Source organism: Brachyhypopomus gauderio, chromosome 16 (genome assembly GCF_052324685.1).
Source record: "Brachyhypopomus gauderio isolate BG-103 chromosome 16, BGAUD_0.2, whole genome shotgun sequence".
In the NCBI taxonomy this organism is placed as follows: domain Eukaryota; kingdom Metazoa; phylum Chordata; class Actinopteri; order Gymnotiformes; family Hypopomidae; genus Brachyhypopomus; species Brachyhypopomus gauderio.
Window position 1 is genome coordinate 16,394,528 of NC_135226.1, and position 25,293 is coordinate 16,419,820.

Here is a 25,293-nt window from a genome sequence, read left to right on the forward strand (position 1 = left end):
GCATTCCCCACTCTACTGACCACTCGATGGATCCTGTCTTCCCAGTAGCTACGGAGCTTGCCTGGTCCTCCTCTCTTGGATAGGTTCCGGACCAGAACTCTGTCACCTGGCTGAAGGGCTATTCCTCTCACCCCTTGATCATAGTATTTTTTTCCTTTTGCAGAAGATTTCTTACTGTGATCTGATGCAATCTTGTAGGCTTCTTGCATCCTTGTAGCCCATTTTTGTGCAAATTCCTGTCTGCTGGTGTTATCAACAGACCTCAGATTGAACAAAAGGTCTACTGGGAGTCATGGAGACCTGCCGTACAGCAAATAAAATGGAGCCAGTACTCTTCTCTAGGTGCAGATAGTCCACTGCCACCAACTCAAATGGGGCACTGGTTGAAATTGACCCCATTGGTGCTTTCTCAGGTACTGTGGGAGACTTCTGTTGGATACATGCACATTTTCTTATCACATAATCCTCCACCTCTTGCTGCATATACAGCCAGTAGAACTGTTCTCATACCAAATGAATAACTTTATCCGCTCCAATGTGACCCATGTTATCATGTAGCTGCTGAAGGATGGTGGACTTGAACTGACTTGAGACAACAAGCTGTTTCTTGGACCCTGATTGCCGGTACAACACTCCTTGTTCCACAACAAGCCTACTCCATTCCCTCACCAGCCTTCGGACCTCTCGGGACATTTTCTTCTTCTCAGATTATTTTGTGGTCCATCCAGTTTCTCTCAGCTTCAACACTTCCTGGATTACCTCATCACCCTTCTGTGCTTGTTCCATGTCTTGTGGGCTAATGACCATTACCCCTGTTGGTTCTACCTTAGCTACAGAGGTCATCTGCAAAGCTGCTACCCAAGGCACCTCATCTTCTTCCATGCCCTTGTTCTCTTGCCACACAGCAGTTACCTCCTCTGGAGACAGACTTTCTGTGAATTCTGCCATCTCTCCTGGCAGAGAAACTGGGTACCGGGACAATGTGTCTGCATCAACATTAACTTTACCAGGACGATACTTGATGTAAAAATAGAAGTCTGCCAGCTCTCCGACCCAGCGATGTCCCACAGCATTAAGTCGAGCTGTGCTCAAGATGTAGGTGAGTGGGTTGTTATCTGTGTAGACTGTGAAATTTGGAGCATAATACAAGTAGTCTCGAAATTTGTCACAAATAGCCCATTTCAAAGCTAAGAACTCAAGCTTGCCTGAATGCAGATGGTAGTTTTTTTCAGCTGTCCTGAGTGTTCTGGACCCATATGCCATCACTTGCAACTGATCTTGTTGTTGTTGGTACAACACTGCTCCTAGACCCTAATTTGATGCATCCATGTGAAGAATAAACGGTAAATTGAAATCAGGATACGCAAGCACAGGAGGAGATATTAACCTTTTTACAATTGCTTGTACCACTTCACTGTGTTCAGCTGTCCACTGTACTGGAGTCCTCAAAGGTAATTGAGAATTAGTTTTACTTTTGACTGACTTTGGTGTTAATGCCTTCCCCAATTCCCGAAAACCCTGGAGCAGCTCAAACAGTGGCTAGGCTAGCCTGGAGAAATCTTGGATGAACGACCGGTAGTAACTCAGGAACCCAAGAAGTGCTCTCACCTCTCCCACTGTGGCTGGCCTTCTGTCTCCCAACTGTCTGACTGCCTCCAGATCTTTGGGGTCAATCTGCACTCCCTCTCCTGACACCAGCCGGCCCACATACCGCACTTGCCGCTGAAACAGTTCACACTTTGTGGGTCTCAACTTGATTCCACAGGCCCTCAACCTTCCCAGGATCTGCTTCAGATTGGTCACATGGTCAGAAAATGGACATCATCCAGGTATGGGGAGCAGCATTCATCATGTAATCCAGGGCAACCTCCATACACCTTTGGAACGCTGCTGGTGCATTACTGAGCCCGAACGGTATCTGGACCCACTGATATAGGCCCCATGGGGTACTAAAAGCAGTGCAATGTTGAGACTTCTCATCTACAAACCCCTGGTGGTAAGTCGACCCTTGGTCTAAGATGGAGAACCATGAATGTCCACCAAGATTATCCAACAGGTCCTGAATGCGAGGCAAGGGATGCCTCTCTGGCACAGTCTTGCGATTCAGTCCTCTAAAGTCCACACACAGCCTTAAGCTGGAATCTTTCTTCCGGACACAGACCACTGGTGAGGAGTAAGAGGAAGTTGACTTTGTAATCCAGCCCCTCTCCAGCAAGGTCTGTACATACCCCTTCACCTCGTTGTACAATGACCTTGGGATGGCGTTGTAACTCTTTTGCACCGGAATATCATCCTTCAGATGGATTTTTAACTTCAGAGATGGAGCATAACCAATGTCTCTGTCATTTCTGAAGAACACATCAGACTCCTCATACAGCATTTGTCTGACTACAACCTGCTCTTCTTCTTCTAGATGTGACAAGTCCACAGGCAGATGCCACCTTTGGTCAGCAGGAGCGTTTGTGTGGTTTGTGAAGGTGGAATTCACCTGGACAGTACTGACCTGGGTACTCTGTGGTTCAGAATGCTGGTGGCCTTGGGCAGGTAAAACTGCCCCCACTTCTTCCACCAAACCCAATGCGGTATGTTGCGGTAGATACACACTGTGTTTGGTCACATTCTGCACAGGGATTTCCACAACCTTGGTGGCTCCTGCTGGTACATAGATAACCACTGGCCATACCTCCAACCCTCCAGGCAATCTTCCCTCTACCATTGGTTCAAAGCACATCACTCCACCTTTTGGCCATGCTCTCACTCTGCACCTCACGGGCTGTATTTGCTCAGGCTGGATCACCACACCTCGCTTGCCCACCTTCACTGTGCAGCAACGTGACATGTTCTCGTTCCAAGATTTCTGGGTGGCTGAGGCAACAATCTTTGCAGCTTGTTCATCTAAGCTCAGTATCTCACTCACCAGGGCACTTAAACTCAGGGGGTCAGTAGCTCCTCCATTTCCCTTTATTAGTTCTCCAATCACATTTATCCCCAACAGGGGACGGTCAAGACAACTCTGAGACCAAAAATGGAACTTGGATGGACCACTTGCCTTGGCCTCTGCTCACAATCTCCAAGTCTGCCTCGATCCAGCCGTCAAAGGGGATATGGGAACCATTAGCAGCAGTCACGTACAAAGGTTCATCAAGTAAAACATCCAATGACTTGACTTGAGTGATTTAACCCACTCCCTCCCAAAGATACTCACTTGGGCCCCGGTATCCAACAGCATTCTTGTCTGAACTCCATTAATTTGGAAGACACTAGACACTTACCTCCAATCACTTGAGCGCGTCGCCATCCACTACTGCCGACTCCCTCAATACTCTCTGTTGGTTGACCAACAGCAGCCACTTTCACTTAGAGGGGGGACAAATAAGATGGTTGAGTCACAGGGCATCCCTCCCCAGTGACTTCGCCTCGTTTCCTGACCAACTTCTGCAGCCCGCAGCACGATGTCCTACTTGACCACATCGGAAACAATGTCGACACTGCTCTGGTCCTTGCTGAATGCACATACGACATTTCCCCTTGACCTTCTGCCGCTGACTGCTAGTGGGTGGTCTGAACAAGGTGTTTGATGACGCATACAGAATAGTGTCTTGAGGTACAAACCGGGTAGGAGCAGAAGAGCCATACTGGGCACTGGTTGTTGGATACTGGTTAGTGACTGCAGGGGGGAACTGGATAGTATTCGGCGGGGCTGTACTGACCCAAGGAAATTCTGTATGGCCAGACTTCACCAACTTATCCACATTCTGCGTTAGGGCAGCAAGTTGTTGAATAACAGCCTGATTGGCTTCTACTGCTGATTTGGTCAATGTGGGTTGTTGCTCCTGCACCCCTGGATGCTGTGTAGCGCTCATTATGGCTGCCTTTGGCTTTGTTAAGACAGCCAACCGCTTCATTCTCTCTGCTTCCTCAGTGGCTAATCTAGTGACCTGATCCAAAATTACACCATCTTTAACCTTAGGATCACCAAGTAAGGGCTTCAAATTACACCTAATTTCACTACTTCTCTCATTTAGCCCCTAATAAAGAGAATGTACAAATACCCCCAGTACCAACCCCTTATCATAATTAAAATCATTATCATTATGACTAGATGCCAAGAGTACACGTTGTCTTAAATTCATTAAACGATACACAAACTGCTGTGGTGTCTCTTTATCCTGCTGTTTTGCATTCTTCATTCTTGGAAAGGTTCTGTACTACTTTTATCTCTAATATGATTACGAAGTAATGTTTTAAGCTCTGCAACAGTTAGATCATCTTTATTAGTTAACAACTCTTTAAAATTACCACCTTTGGTTACTTTAAGTACAGCTCTTATGACCTCTGAGTCTGTGAACCCATCACGCACTGCCTCATCAATTTGCTTACACAATTGTGTGAATGGAATCTCGGACCCCGAGTCAGAGAATTGGCCCCCTTGAATTTTAAACTCTCTCCTATGTAAGAAAGCTGCAACATCACTGATTTTAACCACTTGAGTGGTGACCTGTACCTGTACATTTCCCATCCCCCCAATGTCTGTATTAACATTATCTGTAGAACTAGATTCTACTTGAGAGGGAACCGAATGATCCATTCTGTTGGTTGTGACGGAGTTCAGTCCCTGAGATAAAGGGTTAGACTGTGTACTCTCGTCTCTACTTCCCATTAGTTCTCATCCTGCAGGGATAGCAAGAAAGCCATTCCTTCATCTTCTAACCCTAAGAGTCTTTCACCTTTCAAATAGTCTATGATGTAATAAAAGAGTTGTGATTCAGAGCATTTACGCAATTCAGGATTTTCTTCAAACGACGCTGCCAGTTTGTAGAGCTGAGTTGAATTCATGGCCTGGCGGTTAGCGAACTGATCTTGTGACCGGAGGGTCGTGGGTTCGATTCCCAGACAGGCCATGACTGAAGTGCCCTTGAGCAAGGCACCTAACCACAACTGCTCCCCGGGCGCCGGGCTAGGGCTGCCCACCGCTCTGGGCACGTGTGATCCACAGCCCCCTAGTAACCACTAGTGTGTGTGTGTGTGTGTGTGTGTTCTGACTGCACAGATGGGTTAAAAGCGGAAGACAAATTTCGATTGGGGTGTAAAAACCACAATTGACAAAATATGGCACATTTCATTTCATTTCAATTAAGCAGTGGAAGCCTCTTGTATATCTCCCACAAAAGCTCTTGCCGTGGTTCTGAGGATGCCATTTTCTCTGGATACAGCTGCTACTCTAGACAACCCATACCTTCAGTGCCGTTCAATGCAGTTCCATGACCCAGGCAGCATCCGGGACGAGCCCCCAATTGTTACCGGCCTCAGGCCTAGGCGCAACCTGCGGCACGGTACAAACGTCCTGTTTCCCTTAAAAGAGAGACGGACACAGAAGTCAACGTGTGCAAACTGGCGTTCTTTATTTATACAAATATCAACAAATAGAAACCCTTAATAACAGTTATTATTAGAAAAAATGCATAATCTTAAATCAGACATTTAAACAAGATTAACAGTCAAATACAAACAAACACATAATAATAATAATAATAATAATAATAATAATAATAATAATAATAATAATAAGCATAAGCAAAGAAACAACCTTAAACCAACATCACTAATGAAATCAATTAGACAAACCCAAAACTTAAGAAGGACCATAATCAAGAAAATAAATAAATAACTCCTACAAGCACTTACGCAACATAACCCATAATCAGAAAGGACAAATATCAGAGAAGCCAATAACTATAAACCCCTTAACCCCACATACAACCCAATAATAAACTTCATTCAGCATTTAATAAGTACTACTTATCTCAAGCAGTACAAAAGTGCACCAGAAATGTTCTATTACAAGTATTTACGTTAAGGTAGCCAATGATTGTTTTAACTTGAGCTTAACCCAACCAATAGCCTCCATTCATTCATTCATTAAGAACTCATTGTCTGAGCCAGCTAATGGTGTGCTGCACTCACACGTGTTTCCAGCTACGTGAGAATCATACACTGCATCTAACCAAAGATACATAATACATTTTAAAACCATGTAGAGAAAAGGCAAAAGTGGAATAAAACCATATTTTTCGTACCTTAAAAGAGAGACGGACACAGAAATCAGCGTGTGCAAACTGGCGTTCTGAAGAATACTTCCTCACTGCCAGTTTTATAGCCTGGACCGATCTCTCCTTACGGCGTGCCCCCTGCTGGTCTAGTGCCATTATTTAGTACTTTAAGCTGATTTGATTCCAAACCCATATGAAGTTTATTAAAAAAAACCCCCCAAATCACACCATAATAAAAATAAAACTGTTACGGAACAGCTCCGGACCCTTCCCTGTGGGTGTGTCATGTCGTCGTCTGCGTGCAGTTATGTCCATGTTTGTACTTCCGTGCATGGACGTAATTTTGATTTCAAAAGTGGGGGGGACATGGATTCGTCGCTATTTAAATATTTGGTTTTAACCGTAAAAAATGGGGGTTACCCCCCCCCCCCCCAAATTACATCCGTGCTTCCGTGGGTGTGGGTTGTTTGTGAGCGTGTTCGTTTGTTACACCTGTGCCTTGTCTCGAGGTCACGTAGGTCTGTGTAATTCACCTATTTAAAGTGCGTTCGCGCAGTGTCGTGTGCTCGTCTTTGTCTAAAGCTACGTGTCTGTATGAGTGTGTGTGCGCTACTCTGACTACGCACGGAGCTTACACTGGTCGTTTACATTAAATGTTATATGTTTCACCGTAATCGTCTTGGTACCTGCCTCCTACTCCCGGACGTTACAGAAAGACGAGCCGAATAAAAGAAGGTATGCCTGGATACGCCACCAGGGCGCCTAAGGGAAGGAGAAAGAGCTGACGTCACCATGGCTCTTCTCCAGTCCGGCGTCCTGAAGCCCCCGTCTCCGAGCAGGAGATGATGCAGAGCCCCATCTGCGCTTACATGCTCTGTGCCGCTCGGAGTACGGAAGACGCTGAGATGGCCGAACACCTCCGTCAGTCCGCGGTGCGTATATAGGAGGAACAACACTCCACCGCGTCCCTAGAGCCGCCACCCGGGGCTGTGGGCGGTTGTGTTTCGGGGAAGGGGAGAATCATGCCATGACGCGCTATGACGCGCGAAACCAACCCCCTGGCTAAAACCGGAGAGGGTACGGAGGACCCGCTGGTCATTTACGCGGGGATGGTGAGCACTAACCCTCCAGAGGACGAGTCCGGGAGTGAGGACTCGGAGGAGGAAGAGAAGGAGGGTGGAGCCGGCTACTCACCTTCCGTCTACTCCGTGCCGACTGTGTACTACGGCGAGGAGACGGAGGACACCAGCCCTCCACCGTCGGAGTGGTCAGAGAACACTGAGCACTCTGATGAAGAGGAGAAGGAAGACACCAGCCCTCCGCCGTCGGAGTGGTCAGAGAACATTGAGCACTCTGATGAAGAGGAGAAGGAGGTGGTCAGCCCCCCTCCGTCGTGGTACTCAGACCCGTCGGGATACGAAAAGCGGGGCGAGGAGAGTGAGGGGGAAAGTCTCCGGTCCGTGAGTTCGCTCCCGACCGTTTATACAGGGGGTGGGAGCGGACCGAACAGTCCGCCCGTGTCGGAGAGCGGGGATTCCAGTGAGGAGGAGCCCATGGAGCACTCGCAGTGTGAGACCCCAGCTCGGTTCATGGACTGAAGCGTAGCCGAGGAGGAAGAGCCGGCAATGGACACCACCCCCGATACCAGAGCCAGGGGAGGCTGGCCTGGCACCAGAGGGGCCTCCTACGGGGGGTTCCTAGAGAGGGCGAAGGGGCGCCGACAGGCATATGGGGCGGCAAGCCCCTACAGCAATCCTGGAGAGAGCCGCGGACCTGGGAGGATGGTTGCCGCGAGACCTGCCAGTCGCACTGCCTCCAAGCGGGATACAGGTCGAGCTGCACCTCGCGCGTCCACCGGTAGTGCTGCCACTAAGCGGACGACCAGTCGTGCTGCACCTCGCGCGTCTGCCAGATGTGAATTGAATTGAATCACTTTATTTATCCCCAAGGGGGCAATTATTATTGGGCACAACATCACAAGACATCACAAGACAAACAAACATGAATACCAATCACAAGCAAGGAGTCTAATATCCAAAGATAAATATCAGTGTTCATTTAGTAATCTAATGGCTTCAGGAACAAAGGTCACTCTCCACCGAACAGTCCGACATCTAAGACAACGATACCTATGGCCATGAGGCAAAAGTTCAAACTCATGATGAAGAGCATGTGAAGGATCATTAATAATAGACCGACCTTTCTTCAGTGTTAGCTGTTTGTGCAATGCACTCAAAGGTCTAAGTGGGAGTCCGACAATTTTTGAACATGTAGATACTAAATACTGCAACCGTTTCCTATTTTTTAAGCTCAGAGACTGGAACCAACAGATAAAAGAAAATGAAACAACACTCTTAATAAAAGAACAATAAAATGTAAACAACACAGATGTATCAACGGAAAAGGACTTAAGCTTCCTAAGAAAATACATACGTTGCTGACCTTTTTTTAAAATAGTCTCTGTGTTGTCTTCGAATTTTAATTTATCATCAAGAATTGTCCCCAAGTATTTGTAAGTGCTAACTTTCTCTACTGCTCGTCCGTTTATATAGGTATCAGAATTCACAGGTGGCAACTTGGAAAAATCAATAATCATCTCCTTGGTTTTCGAGACATTCATCACTAGGTATGAACGTTCACACCAATCTATAAACTCCTGCAAAGCTGGACCATGATCCTGATTTTCACCAGAGAGCAGAGACAATAGAACTGTATCATCTGCAAATTTTATAATGTACTGATTTTCATGACCACTTCTACAGATATCAGTGTATAGGATGAATAGTAACGGGGACAATACGCACCCTTGAGGTGAACCACTAGAAGTATACATAATGTCTGAGAGGGTTCCATTTACAAGTACCCTCTGTGACCTCTTGGTCAAGAAGTTCATAATCCAACATATCAGCCCATACTCTAATCTAAAAGAATATAAAAGTTTCTCAGCTAATAAAAAAGGCTGTAAAGTATTAAATGCAGAAGAAAAGTGCTGCCCCTAAGCGGTCGACCGGTCGCGCTGCACCTCGCGCGTCCACCAGAGGGGCGTCCCCCAAGCGGTCGGCCAATTAAAAATAATTTTATTTAAAATTTCCAACCCCTTACAAGAGCGGAAGTGTTGCTGCGCCGTGGTGAGTGTAAAAAATATTTGCACTGTGAAAAAATTAACCAAAACTCTCTCTACTAACATGATTCGAGCGGGCACCAGAATGAAGCATAGGGGTGGATCAGTGATGATTTGGGCATTCCCTTGGTCCAATACTTCTGCTAGATGGGAGCGTCACAGCCAAGGACTACTGAACCATTCTGGAGGACCATGTGCATCCAATGGATCAAACATTGTATACTGAAGGTGGTGCTGTGTATCAGGATGACAACGCACCAATACACACAGCAAGACTGGTGAAAGATTGGTTTGATGACCATGAAAGTGAAGTTGAACATCTCCCATGGCCTGCACAGTCACCAGATCTAAATATTACTGAGCCACTTTGGGGTGTTTTGGAGGAGCGAGTGAGGAAACGTTTTCCTCCACCAGCATCATGTAGTGACCTGATGTAGTGACCTGGCCACTATCCTGCTTAAAATCCCTCTGACCGCTGTGCAGGACTTGTATATATCATTCCCAAGATGAAATGATGCTGTATTGGCCAGAAAAGGAGGCCCTACATCATACTAATAAATTATTGTGGTCTAAAACAAGGTGCTTCAGTTTCATTGTCCAACCCCTATAGTTCAAAGCAGTACCAGTTAGGCTGCCCCAGTCTCTTTTACAATTACACTTACATTTATGGCATTTGGCAGACGCCTTTATCCAGAGCGACTTACATTTTTATCTCATTTTTTATACAAATGAGCAATTGAGGGTTAAGGGCCTTGCTCAGGGGCACCTCAGTCATGGCCTCAGGTCTGGGAATCGAACCCACGACCCTCCAGTCACAAGACCAGTTCCCGAACCACTAGGCCATGACTGCCCTATTAATCAATTACTCAGTGTACAATGGTCTACGGTGCCCAAACCAGTGCTAACGTCAATAAGAAGTATAGGTTGACTAGACAGGTTAGCCCAGGGCCAGAGTGGGACACTTTTTCAGCCCGGGAGTTTTATGACCAAATCCGGCCCAAAATTATTTTTCCCTCCCAATCGGCCCAAACTAGAGATTAACATGAACCGGCCCATCGGGAATCCTCCCGAATCTCCCGATTAGCCACTCCGGCTTTGGGTTAGCCCCACCAGTAACCGTTTAGTCTAAGATCAGGCTCTGTTTGCCAATATACAGTTTTGTATGTTAGCACGAACAAAGCCTTTGGTAAGGTCTTGTATTGTTGCATGTCACACATGCCAGCTGGCTAACCAGGTTATGCAGCCTACCCCACTAAGTCCCATTCAGGTTCCAGGACCCTGACTGCATGGGATCCTTATCTGCATCTCTTCATCTCTGCATGAAGGTCTGGAGTAGAGACCACATGGGTGTTTCCTTGTTCCAGTGTGTGAGGTATCCACAGAAAATATATGCACTGCAAAATGAAAAAAATGCTCATGCTTGTAATGTTGCACTTTGCTTAGTTGGGAACCTGTTGTGCTTCAGAGTGACATGGCCAGAATATAAAAAATACATAATTTAAATACAAGATTTCTAGCTGTACAACATCATTTTACATTGTAGACCTAAACAATGGGGAAGACGACTCTGATGGTCATGAATTACAGTATGTGTATATGAGAAGTGGCGAATGAGTGGAGATCAACTCACTCTCCCATGTTGGTCTCCGACTGATTCTGCAGATGCCAGTAAGAATACAACATAACCTCAAGAGAGCACAACAGGGTGTATATAGATGCAGTGACGTGAAAATGTTATCAGGTTAGGATGCATGAAACAGGTGTACCAGCAGTAGATGTACCAGCAGTAAACAGGTGTACCAGCAATACATTGTGGTCCAAAGAGAAATATTTTAGATATTTGAGTTAATTTACCATTATAAGTACTGAACATAAATAAAGCTACGCATTTATAAAGGGTGGCATATAACAAGAATAGTAATATTAAATGTATACCGGTATTGGTCTTGCTGTTGAACTATACACAAATGTATTTTCTACTTAAATAAATAATAGTACTTGAAATCCACCTGTGACTAGTGGCAGCACTGAATTAACCAGTCTCATAGTTGTAGACTTGTTTTGACAATAGCTACATTAAAATTACTACATGGTTTTATACCTGCAGCATGCAGAATCTTACTGCAGGAAATATTTCATTCACAACTTTCAAATTCATTTTCTATACTTTGGGGGAATGGAGGCCTCTTCTTTTCATTCCACATTTCCTGATGTTTTTATTATCTACTGTCTCAAACTCCACTCTCATATATTTAATTATATCTCAGAAAACACTGCACTCTCCTATGCATGTACTAATAGGCCTACTGGCTGTGCTTGACTTGTGTTCTCCAATATTTATTATACCCAATATGCTACTCAGCTTTCTTTTTAACTGGGACTCGATTTCTCTTACAGGCTGTTTAATACAAATGTTTTGCATTCATTATATTGGTTCATTTCAGTCTACTATTCTGTTGTGGATGGCATTGGATCGGTTCTTTGCCATATGCAGACCTCTTTATTATCACAAATATATGGAAGTCCCTAATTTCCTTAAATTTGTCATTGCACCACTTATTAGAAATTTAAGTTTAGATGTTTTAATTGTCTATTTGGCTGGAAGATTGTCTTTCTGTGGGACAAATGAAATACATCACTGTTTTTGTGAACACATGGCATTGGTCCAGCTGGCCTGTGGAGATATTTCTATTAACAACATAATAGGACTTACAGCTGTTTTTCTGATACCAACTGTAGATTTTGTTTTTGTTGCAACATCCTATGTAATGATATTTACTTCTGTAAGGAAATCTGGAAAGTCTAATTTAAAAGCTATTAACACTTGTGTTACACATATCTTTGTCATAATAGTTAGTTTGTCATGTGTTTTGATTGCTTTTTTGTCATACAGAATAAGAAATGACTTCTCTTCAGGAAGCCGAATTTTTCTGAGTACATTGTACATACTTTTTCCAAGCTGTTTTAACCCAATTATTTATGGAGTAAGGACAAAAGAAATAAGAGAACAGTTTCTAAAATTCATGAAAAACATAAATATTTTATCGTGACCATACCGTGACCATAACCATTGTTCTTTTTAATCACATTTTGAAACTTACATTAAAAGTTTATTTTAAAATGAAAGAATGACATTTATATATTTTTGTGATTGTATTTCTCAAGTGATGTTTAGGCACCCTAATACAAGTTAAAGTTAAACACAGAGTGCTTTCTTCTTTTTATTATATTATCACATTATGAAATTGTAAACCTACTCTACTTGTAAGCAAAGAGAAGCAGTGTTGTGGCATGAAGAAGTAATTCTAGTAACATGTTGGAAATTCTGACTGCTTTTATTTTAACAACCTCTGAATACATTTTATTACAATATCATGATTTCATATTGAATAATGCTTGCTTCATTTATAAATCTGATAAGTCCTGTTTAACAGCATCCAGTGTATTTCTCATATTAAATGTTATGGTGCAAAATACAATTATTATACCGATGGTTTTCATTTAGAAGTAGCAGACATTATACAAATGTTGAGCAATGCTGAAAAGAAAAAAAAAAAATAAACCTTTCAGGCAGTTCATTGTTGTTTATGTTGTTGTTTTTGTGACATTTGTGCATCCCAGTTCAATATTAATAGGTGAAATCGATAAAAGTTAGAAATGTATCTTTCTTACATTTCCTACAGTTTCAGTTCAGTTTAAGTTCTACTTCAAGCTAGAACGGTCACAGTGCGTACACATGTATGGCAGCCTTCCAAGGTAAATGATGATTAGTTTTAAATGCAAGCAGGACATTTTATGTGGCTTGTGGATGTTGATGGAGAATTTAGGACAAATGCTTGACAATCACTTCAAAAAAACAAAACTAAATGATAAATGATAACTAAAATGATAAACACCTTGCTGGAATGTCTGAAGAAGCAGCTCCTAAATCATTACAAACCCTGATGCTGCTTTTCTGTGCTGTTTGAATGATGTCGGCCATTCCACAATTCCCCACAATGGAAATTAATTGGATCAAAGCCTATTGTCAGGTCTGCCCCTGGGAATTCCATTCATCACCTCCAGAGGTCACTATTGCACAGATGTTTGTAATGATCTAATTTATTAGGCTTTAAAAGGTGCAAGTTGCAACTACTCTGCATGAAGCATCTTTGTAGTAGGTTTTAAATGCTTAATGAGTTTACATTCTATAGATTTTGCACCTTGGGGCTACAGCAATAATTTAATTTCCCACTGGGATTAATGAAGGTATATGTCTATTTAGCTGTCTGTTTGTCTGTTGCTATGAGTGGAACTACAGGCGATGAACAACGAATCTGAAACACCTGTCATTTTAGTGTGGGAGGTTTTATGGGTAAATTGGACCAGCCTGGTGGCCAATCTTAATTAATTACACATTGCACCAGTACGAGTGTGAAGGTTCAATTAGCAGGCGAAGAGCACAGTTTTGCTCAAAATATTGTAAAAATTAAAAATTAAATCCTTAATTAAAAGGATTAAAAATTTAAAAAATTTAATTGCAAAATATTGCAATCATTCAACAGAGATTCAACTGCAATCAACTGTATTTAGAAATATCAGCATGGTTAACTGAATTTTTTAATCGATGTACTCCTAAATTATTATCAAAACTATATAAATTATTGTTAAAATTTGATGACTCAATCTCTCTTCCGATAGCCAAATGGGAACGAGATCTCTCTATTAATCCAGATCAACACTTTTGGACAGATATATGTACAAATATTTTCATAATAAGTAAAAACCCCAACTTACAACTTATACAATACAAAGTCCTTCATAGAACACACTATACAGGACAAAGGATGTTCCAAATGGGCCTAGCACAAACACATGCACCCACTGTACAGGCAATGTAACCGATAACTATATGCATGCTATATGGGACTGTAGGCCTGTTCAGGAATACTGGCAGAAGGTATGTGTAGACTTGTCCACGTGGTTTAAATGCTGTATTCCAACTTCACCCAGACTGTGCATCCTCCTAGGAGACGTCAGTGAATTGGCTATGGAGGCAAACACATCACACACAGTTCTTACTGCTCTATGCATCGCCAAGAAAACCATTCTCATTAATTGGAAAGCAAAAAAGGACCTGTATATTACTCATTACAAAAATTTATTACTCGATCACATCTGTCTGGAGAGAATGTCTACTTCCTCTAAAGACCAGTTAGAGGAATTTAATTCTCTTTGGTTCCCACTGATCAGTTCCATTAGCTAGTTGGGGTGGTTGGCTGGGGCATCAGCTCCCGGGTGGCCTAGTTGGTGGCTGGGGATCGACTCTGGGGGGACTGCTCGTGCCGGCCACTTTCTGGGCTGGAGGACCAGGGCTGCTGACCTGGGATGTTTGTGTGTTTGCCCTGGCTGGTGGGGCGGGGGGGTGGGGGGAGCAGGTGCTGGCCCTTAGTGGGGGGGCTGGCCTCCTCTGCGGGGCTAGGTGGTGGGACCCAGAGCCTGGGGCCTGGGACCGCCCAACCCCGTGCTGGGGCCCTGCTCGCGCGGGGGGGCACGCCGCTGGGTGGAGTGGGTCGGTCGGCCTTGTGTCGGGTCTGGGTCTTGGGGCTCAGAGGTGCCTGGGTGGTGGGGGTGGGGCAGTGGCTGTTGGGGGGATCTGGGGTGGGCCGGAGGTGCTGGGTTCCAGACTCAGACCAGCACATCTTCACCCTGTCGATGTCTATTGTTGTATGATTATTGTGCAATTGGTATGGTTGTGGGTGCCTACATGGGTGTGATGTGCATATAGGACAAGGTGTGTGGGTGTATATGTGTGTGGAGATGTATACATGGGATGAATGTGTATGGGTGTACATATGGGATGAATGTGTGTGGGTGTATACGTGTGTGAGAGAGAATATGTGTTTAGGTGTATGTGGATGTCCAGACCGGCTACTCTCGGCGGTGGGGGTGGTGGGGGTCTGGGCTTGGATGCGGTGACGGAGTGGGATGTCCCCCTAGTCTCCCCGGGTTGACCACTCCCTGCCTCGAGCGGAGGGGGTTGTGGGGGGGTGTAGTGAAGCTCGGTGCCCAATGAGCCACACTCTCCTCTTCCAGAGGACCATTTCCTTTGGACGCATTCCCACCCACCCACCCTCCACACATACATACACACATACACACACAGTCCTTTTACATTTAGGATCCTGGGGGGCAGGCATGATACCCAGAGGTTGACGAGGTGGGCTTGCTGCCATGGTCTCACCCGTGGCAAAATTTCAAATTTACTAAATCTACTATTTGTAAATTTAAATTTACTATTTGTAAATTTAAATTTACAAATTTACTAAAGCAGTGGTTGTGTTGTCTGTGTATCGTGTTGCCCAGGATTAAATTTAAGCAGATTGTATAGTGGTTGTGAAATCGCAGCATAAGAATCTATCCAGGGTCTGCAGTAGTTGCAGAGGCCTAAGAAAGCTCACAATTTATGCACTGTGGTTGGTAGCAACATTGCATTGATTGCAGAATTTCTTGCAGGCAAAATTTCTCTAGAACCCTGGGTAACCCACTGTCCCAAATATTGCACACCAGGACAACACAACTGAGCTTTGTAATGACTGGCCTTGTGTCCCTTGCTAGCAAAAATCAAGAGCCTTCACATCTATTTAAGCAGACAGTTTCAGACAAAGTAGTGACCTGAGCTCCTGTATCTACAATAAATGAAAAATCCTGTTCCCTCATTTGAACATCAACAAAAAGACTCTGTGTATGGGCAGAAGTGGCAGGGAAAATTAGTTTAAAGCTGGGGCAGAAGGAGAAGTTGACACCTGTGTACATCCTTGCAATGCTTTGATCAGCATGGACAATTGTTCTGGTGAAATGCCATGCATGTATAGAGGCAGAAACATGGCCTGGCTCTAGATCAAGGTCCAATCTGTCCTTGATCTAGAGCCAGGCCATGGCTCCACTTAACTTTACGCCAATTTGGAACAGCTGTCCAAAATGTGGACCCTCAGCAGTGCAATCAATACTGTCATTACTGTAAGACTCAATGCCACAATGACGAAGGAAGACTCTTTCAAACCGCTCACAATACTCTATAGCTGATTCACCCTTCCTTTGCTTACAGTTGGTTATCTGCACCCAGTCAGTTGTCTTGACATTTATGGCTAATCCATTCTGTAAAAACTTTCCACCCTCTATTAATATCCTGACCATTATCACCTAAATCATCTGATATTTTATTATCAAGTTTCCTAGTGTTAGAAATGTTAAGGACCTGGCTTGCTATTGCTACAGCATCATTAGGATGAAATGAATACAGGTTTCTCTTCTTTTCCATAAGGTCAATGAAAGACCCATTTCCCTCGGATGTTTAAATTCTTTAGACAATCTGTCCAGTGTAGCTGCATCCAAAGGGATGTGGCCAATCTGGACCCTTGTCTCCTTGACTTCACCACCCTTATTAAGGACCTCAGCAGACCTGATTGTAATTGGTCTCATCTGAAGTACAGTATTGCTAGCAGGTTCAGAATTCTCATCAGAGTGAGGATTCTGATCCATCTGAGTGGAACACATCTAAGTCCGAATACAACCTAGCCAACATTGGAGGATTTTCATCCTCTGTGTAGCATGGCAGACCTGGAGGAGGAGCAATGGCTAGAGGTCGACACTGGCGCTTAGGTTTGAGGTTAGCATGTAACTGTTCAACCTTGGTCAGTGATTGCTGGAGCTTTTTACATTTTCTTTGGGCATTTAGTGCAGATGTTTTATGCTTTTTACACTCGCTAGTTAGTTCTAGGATTTTTCCCGCAGCTTCCTCTAGCTTTTCCTCAAGGTGCCCAAGTTTATACCCCCACTATTGTTTTAGAACAAAAAGACATTAATTCACTGAGTCATGTTTGATACCATAGCCCAAAGCTGTCTTGCAATCAGTAACAGACCATTCATTCTCAGTAGGAAAACCTTTGCAAGAAAAGTACTCTGACCTTTTTTGCTCATTTACATGTTTTTTGACTATATTGCCAATTACTATTTCAAATTCAGAGTCAGACCACTGGGGTATTTCAGTCCCACCCTTAACTAGTGTGCTTTTCCTATAGTTAAAGTGGTTTCCAGTAACAATTACCATTTGACTGAGCATTCTGGCCATTTGAGAACATGGTGAGGCGACTAGTGACAAACAACCAAAACAAAAACAGCCACAAAATGCTGGGTTTTACCAGTGACAAACCACAAACAAAACAAAAACAGCCACAAACGCTAGGTTTTATCAGCGGCAAAAACAAACTTCTCTCAGAAACAGAGGATAACAGCCACAAACACTAGGTTTTAACAGTGACAAACCATAAACCAAACAAAAACAGCCACAAACGCTAGGTTTTATCAGTGACAAAATACAAACATCTCTCAGGAGCAGAGAGGATAACAGCCACAAACACTAGGTTTTATCAGTGACAAAGAGTAAACTTCTTTAAGGGGGGTAAATGGGGGATGAAGGTGAGGAAGAAGAGGAGTTTAAGGAGGGGTCACTGTGGGATGAAGGTGAGGGCACTTGGGCAATCTACATTGGGTTGGGTAGTTGATAGTCGTCACCTTAGGGTTAAGACTTCAAAGGTTATACAAACAAAGGACAGAGGTGCTGGGCATGCAAAGGTGGGCAATCATCACACTTCTCAGGGATTCTGATGGTTGCCTCACCAGGGGTTGACAGACAGTAGACGATTAATAATCTCTATAGAGACAAAGGGGTGAGATCTGAAAGAAGCATATTTTCTCTCATCTGGGTATATTTTTTCCTCTACAGTAATTTTACAAACCTGCCTAATAGCTGCTGATTGAGTAAATAAACATCACTTATAGTACATGTGCACTTTTGTTCAATAAATGAATGATGTCATGTTTATTTTCTTATTTCTTTGAATTATTTGTGATGTCTTTCTTGTGGCATTCAGATGTTTAAAATAAAGTACAGTTTTATTGAACTGCATGGTCCTGATTACTGTGACGGGAGAATTAAAGGAATATCCTAGGTCAGGGCACTAAGAAATACACAATTGCTTAACCACACATTCATTATTATATCAAAACACCAAACCTATCCTTACATACCTTTTTGAGGGAAACCTGACAGACTGTAGCTACAGTAGAAATTATTTGTGATGGAGGATGAGTAGAGATGAAATGCTCTCCCATTTCCATCACTTACTGCAGCTTCAAAAGCTTGTGGGAATACAAAATCTCATGAGATGACAGCCACCTGTATATAGAGACAAAGACATTAAGGTTTTATGAAGCATTAGGAAAACAAAGAAGACAAATAGCCCGCATTATAGGCTGGATTTTGACATTTCTAAACCTCTGTTGTTCTAAAGAGAGCAATGTATATTTTGTATATTAACTTTGCACAATGTACTATAGATTAGATGCATTTCTTTATATGTAGGTTTTGTTGTAAAATTAATCACTGCAAAATTTTGTTTAGATTTGATAAGTATGATGCATGCATAAGCCTGCGTTACAAATTTGACAAATGAAAAATAAATTTTTCCAATGTAATGTTCCTAGTTACTGATTATAAATAGATTACAGATCTATTTATGCAGGCTGCTTAATACAAATGTTTTCTATTCAATATCTGGGTGGATTCCAGTCTACTCTGCTGGTGTGGATGGCCTTGGATCGGTTCTTTGCCATATGCAGACAACTTAATTTTCATACATATATGGAAATCACCAACTTTAAAAAGTTCATTACTGTGCCTGTTATTAGAAATGGACTTGTGATTGTCATATTAGTTGCTTTGGCTGGAAAGTTGAAATTTTGTATAACTAATGAGATAGATCATTGTTTTTGTGAACACATGGCATTGGTTCAACTGGCATGTGGAGATACTTCTGTCAACAACGTAGCAGGACTTATTGCTACTTTTTTAATAACGACTGTAGATTTTATTTTCATTACAGCATCTTATGTAGTTATATTTACTTCTGTTACAAAATCTGGGAAATTCCAGTGGAAGGCTATTAACACTTATTTTACGCACATAATTGTTATGACAGTTAATTTAACGTTTGCCTTGATTGCTTTTTTGTCATACAGAATAAGAAATAACTTCTTGTCTAACAACCGGATTTTTCTGAGTACAATGTATATACTTTTTCCAAGCTGCTTCAACCCCATTATTTATGGAGTAAGAACAAAAAAAATAAGAGAACATTTTTTAAAACTCTTGAGTAATGTGAAAATGTTACCACAGTAAGCCAGTGATGAAGACTATAGCAATGAAGTGTTATTCAACAACAGAATGTTTATAGACCCCTTACAATTAAAAGTATCATTAATAATAAACACTGATGGTTTTATATGGTTATTATTGTTGCAATTAATATTCATTTTAAGTCCTTATAGCTGTATTATAGCATTGGTTGGCTGTCACAGTCATGGGGACAATGAGTTCTGCACATTTTTATGTTTCTCATTTTCTTTTTCCATTTTCCACCAAAAACTAAACCAACACGTAAGGACATAACGCACACAAAAGGGACTAGAACACGCACATGGCTAATTAAACAAAACATACATGAATGACAGCTGGGGGAGGGTCTAACCATGGTAGTTACATCTTAATTTTTTTTAGCTTTTCTCAAATTATATTTGATTTAGTTAAAATCTTAGATTTTGCTTTAATGCCAGTTAAAATATTTTTCCCCCAAAGCCAAACTAACTCGGCTACAACTGATTTTTAAAATTACAAATATTTGTAATTATGTAATATTTATTATGTTGAATAAACTAATTAAAATACTCAAATTTGTTATAGGTAATTTTATTAGCTTTTCTCAATTTAATTTTCTGATTTACAAGTACAATTTCAAATTAAACAGTCTGAAATTCCCCTTTAATAAAATAACTGTACAGAGTAGACAATAGTGCAATACAAGTGTAGTGAAGTGGTCAAAAGAGATGGAGGATTAGGAAGGGATAACCGTAGGCTACCAGTGTAGCAACATGTATGAACAGTAGTGCAATATAATAGCTTATGGCTGGTTATTGAAAAGTTTAGTGCAGTTCTTTAGGACACAGTGGTAGGGGGTATTAAGAGGGTTAGAAAGTGCAATGTGAGCAGTAGTGCATGTATGAGATGTGTGGGTGCATAACATTTCTTGTAAGTACTGTTACTAGGTTTGACTCCCATTGTGAGTTTTTGAAGCCACCAAGATGGCTGCACGGACGCTGCCATCTTGAAAATTGGAGCCAGAGCATGCGCATTAGAACTGGTAGGCAGGACAGTATCTCCGCCAGAGACCGTATCTCCATTCGTTAGGATACGCCCACCAGTATAGACACTTTTGACGTTTTACAAAATAAACAAAGGTAAAAGGTTTTAATACTGCTGTCGAGAGTTTTGCTGTCGAGAGTTTTGCTGTTGAGCGCGTTCACATTTGAGCATCTGGTATTAGATGTCAACCAACGCAGCTATTAACTGTCAATCACCTTATCTCCACACTCCTTTAAATAACGCTTAATTACTTCTATAAAATCTGTTTATCGTAGAGAAAAACACTGGGAGAGATACTAACGCAATGGGGTCTTATAGAATTGACAAAATATAATTGCTCAAAAAACTTATTTTACGTGTAATAAAAATTCAAAGTTTCTCGTCTGGCCCGTTCACTTACATGGGAATGGGAGGGGTTAAAAGTTGTACTGCAGCCAGCCACTAGAGGGCAGCTGACACACGGAGGCTTCACTTTTCACTCATGTCGTCCAGTCCGTTCGAAATAGACTACTACATACTGGATACTGCATACTGGACTCAGTGTATACTGGATACTGCATACTGGTCCTCGTAGTAGTATGCAGTACAGTTTCCAGTATGCGACAAAAGCAAAGCACACTACGGGGTCACGTGATCGTAGCGTTGCATGATGGGATGCAGTACACCACGAAGATAGCTCTGTTCGCGTACTGGAATATTTTGCGGAAGTAGTAGGTCATCCGGGTATGTTTCGCGTACTGGAAATTTTCATTTTGGTCACATACTGCATACGACATACTGATTTGGGGCTCGATCAGTATGCCAGTAGTATGTAGTAGACTATTTCGAACACAGCCACGGTCTCTGGGACAGACACAAACACAGGCACAGGCATCCACGTCATCGCTCTGGCTGCTTGCCAGTCTTTTATTTACTTGTGGAATTTAGAAAGTGATTTCATATTTTAATATCTGCATATATTCATGTGGCCTTCAGATTAGCTCAAAAACAGTGCTCAGAGAGCTTCATGGAATGGGTTTCCATGGTCGAGCAGCTGCATCCAAGCCATACATCACAAAGTGCAAAGCGTCGGATGCAGTGGTGTAAAGCACACTGCCACTGGACTCTAGAGCAGTGCAGGCATGTTCTCTGGAGTGATGAATCGTGCTTCTCCATCTGGCGATCTGATGGATGAGTCTGGGTTTAGCGGTTTTCAGGAGAAAGGTACTTGTCTGACTGTATTGTGCCAAGTGTAAAGTTTGGTGGAGGGGGGATTATGGTGTGGCATTGCTTTTCAGGAGCTGGGCTTGGCCCCTTAGTTTCAGTGAAAGGAACTCTGAATGTTTCATCATACCAAGACATTATGGACAATTCCATGCTCCCAACTTTGTGAGAAGAGTTTGGATCTGGCCCCTTCCTCATCCAACAAGACTGTGCACCAGTGCACAAGGTCCATAATGATATGGATGCTAGAGTCTGGTGTGGATGAACTTGACTGGCCTGCACAGAGTCCTGATCTCAACCCACCTAAACACCTTTGGGATTAATTAGAGCGAAGACTGAGAGCCAGGCCTTCTCATCCAACATCAGTATGTGACTTCACAAATGCACTTCTAGAAGAATGGTCAAAAATCCCCATAAACACACTCATAAACCTTGTGGACAGCCTTCCTCGAAGAGTTGAAGCTGTTGTAGCTGCAAAAGGTGGACCAATGTCATATTGAACACTATGGATTAGGAATGGGATGTCACTTAAACTCATATGTGAATCAAGGTGAGTGAATACATTTGGCAATATAGTGTATCACAAAATGTGAAAGAATTCCAGGTAGTGTATAACTCCTTTATGTATAAATATACCACCAGATGTACATAAATACCACAAGCAAATTTAACCCACTGTAGAGCATTGTTTTAAAAGTGGGTTGGGATTATATAGTTATTGCTGCAAATTGTAGGTTATAAAATCTGTCCAAACTTGACGAGACTGCAACTCTGATATTATTTGATATCTTTTAGTTCTATGGTATGTCAGTGTGAATGTTAAGCAAATCCAGACTAAATGAAAACAACTGAGCATCTGCTGTTTCTATCTTTGTGCATCTAGGTCAATAAATGTTACATTTGTGCAGCGCCCTCTCTCCTTCCCACTTCCTTGCTCACGACATGAATGTATCTTGACAAACAAATGCAAATTTTAAAAATGATAATTATTCTTACACTGCTCACTATGTTGTTAGACCCTGGGTAATTAACAGCATGTGCCTAAACATTGTCTAGGGCCCTAGAAATCAACCTGGGAAATAATGTTTGCAGATATGTTTAACATTGTCTGATTTCATTAATGAGAACGCCTCCTTAACAAAGATAATAATTAATTAGTGAACCCAGAGGTGATGCATGGTTGGAACAAACACTTTGTTATCACTGACATAGCACCTATGTTCAAGGGAATATCTAATCAAAGTACTTCAGCTTACCAATTAGAACTGCAGTTAATATGCTGCCCTATAAAAAAGGATATATCACATTAACTAACAATATTAATGAATATTTTTGCTATTTGCATACCATAATTAAAGTATTTATTATTCATAACATTATTTACTATCTAAGTACTTTCATAGTCATCTTGCTTTAGCATCCTTTTTTATAATTACATTAAAAAATATATAATTAAGAAATATAACATCTAAACTATGTGACCTAAAATGCTTTTGAGTTTTTAACACAAAGCATAAATATTTATAAATGCAAAGAATTACTGTTACACTCTGACTTCAGTGACAGTGGGCTATGGCTTTTTTTTTCTTCATTCCTAAGGGATCATTATATATGTTTACATGGTTGTGTGCAGAGTTAGTTTTGGTGGCCATTATTTTCCATGAAGCAAACCAAGAAGAAAGAGCAACAGAAAACCTCAGACAGGTACATGCATGCTTACATATATGCATACATACATGTAAACAATGTGATTTTGAAATTACAATGACTAAAATGGGTGTACTAAATTGTTGTAAAGTATCTGAAATAATAGATATACATGATTGTATGAATGCACAAATGTTTAAGAAGTATAATATAAATATGATTAATTGGCTACTTAAACAGAATAAGCTAAACACTAAACTAAAACTAACGCATCAGAATAATAGCTTGCTGAAGTATTTGTGATAATTGAGTGCAGCTATTGAAATCGGATTTCAGTGTTACTCTCTACAGTGATGACATGTTTAATATGTTCTCAAAAGAAAGAAATACCATTTGAAAGCTATTCTGCTGATCTAATATTAGCTCTAATGGACTACTTCACAGTGACATGACAGAGGAATTTCAAGGAGCAAATTTTTCACACACGATGTTCATTTTTGTTGGATTTCCAGAGATCTTTCAATACAGGAAACTACTTTTCTTACCATTTTTCCTGAGTTATATTTTAGTTGTGGTTGGAAATTCTTTAATGCTTTTTGTCATTAAAAATACAAAAAGTCTTCATAGCCCAATGTACATGTTAGCATGTGCATTAGCTATTGTTGATATCATTGTTCCTACTGCAATTGTTCCAGCTATGCTGCTCAGTTTCCTTTTTGACTTAAATGAAATATCTTTGGTTGGTTGTTTGATACAAATGTTTTTTATTCACTTCTTTTCGTCTATAGAGTCTACCATTCTTTTAGCAATGGCTCTGGATCGAACTGTAGCTATCTGCAGTCCACTTCGATATACTGCAGTCATGAACTCATCAATGTTTGTAAAACTTCTGCTTTTCACATTGATCAGGAGTGGCACAATAATGTCAGTTCTAGTTGGCTTGGTTACATCTTTGTCTTTCTGTGGGTCCAATATTATTTATCACTGCTACTGTGACCACATGGCTCTTGTTAGCTTAGCCTGTAATTCAACCGTAAAGAATAATGCAATGGGTCTTGCTGTCATTGTTTGTTTTGTCGGAATCGATATATCTGCCATTTTCTTCTCATATGTAAAAATTCTGCATGTGGTGCTGAGAGCAGCAGCAGGTGAGCAGAGATCAAAAGCACTTCATACCTGTGGCACTCACCTGATTGTCATGATGTGCTTTTATTTTGTAGGAAGTGTCACTTTTCTCTCGCATAATCTCAGCATCCCAATTCCAGTGGGTGTCAACACCTTTCTGGGAATTACATATATAGTTTTTCCTGCATGCATTAATCCAATCATCTATGGGGTCCGAACGAAAGAGATAAAGAAAGCATTATTAAAAATGTTTAAAATACGTGTAAATAGGGTGGTTGCAGTAAAGGTTTCAACTTTAAAATACTGATTTGCATTGCAATACTGGTACTTTAATCTGTGCCGTCATCTGCTTTAATGATTTTAATCAGGGTATGCTGGATGTTTTTCAGCCATGCATAAATAAAAGTTGCGGAATTTTATGCTGCTATAGTTTTTAAAAATTGCTTCAGTACAGTTTGTCTTTGATGTCCTTAATGCAATCTGGTAGTCTTAATTTGATTCCAGTAATGTAAGAAAAAGGAGGGTTAATCCAAAATGGCTGTGACAACTAAAATCTAAACTACTGATATCTAAAGTACAGTTTAAAGTACTGTTCATGACATCTAAAATAAAGGAGCTTCATCTGAAGCTTCAAAATGTGATGTATGCCTATGCAGTAAATCAGAGTTAATTAAATTCTCTTTAATTGTTGTTATGGTGACTGGCGTCAGCCAGAGGAGGATGGGTTCCCCCCCTGAGTCTTGGTTCCTCTCAAGGTTTCTTCCTCATGCTCTTAGGGAGTTTTTCTTTGCCACTGTCGCCTTTGGCTTGCTCACTGGGGGTTTGGACTCGGACACTTGTAAAGCTGTTTTGTGACAACAGCTGTTGTAAAAAGCGCTATATAAATGAATTTTGATTGATTGATTGAA

General features: G+C 41.7%; 3 protein-coding genes across 3 annotated transcripts; all 3 read left to right on the forward strand.

Annotated features, from left to right (window-relative positions):
• The first annotated feature begins 11,279 nt into the window (after window positions 1-11,279).
• On the forward strand, window positions 11,280-12,221 carry LOC143477368 (olfactory receptor 52K1). The gene has a single exon (XM_076975951.1). The coding sequence runs from the start codon at window positions 11,280-11,282 to the stop codon at window positions 12,219-12,221; it is 942 nt and encodes a 313-aa protein (XP_076832066.1).
• Window positions 12,222-17,615: 5,394 nt separating this feature from the next.
• On the forward strand, window positions 17,616-19,390 carry LOC143477369 (olfactory receptor 52K1-like). Its single transcript, XM_076975952.1, has 2 exons — window positions 17,616-17,673; window positions 18,735-19,390. The coding sequence occupies exons 1-2, from the start codon at window positions 17,616-17,618 to the stop codon at window positions 19,388-19,390; spliced, it is 714 nt and encodes a 237-aa protein (XP_076832067.1).
• Window positions 19,391-23,708: 4,318 nt separating this feature from the next.
• On the forward strand, window positions 23,709-24,692 carry or55e1 (odorant receptor, family 55, subfamily E, member 1). Its single transcript, XM_076975953.1, has one exon. The coding sequence runs from the start codon at window positions 23,709-23,711 to the stop codon at window positions 24,690-24,692; it is 984 nt and encodes a 327-aa protein (XP_076832068.1).
• The last annotated feature ends 601 nt before the right edge of the window (window positions 24,693-25,293 follow it).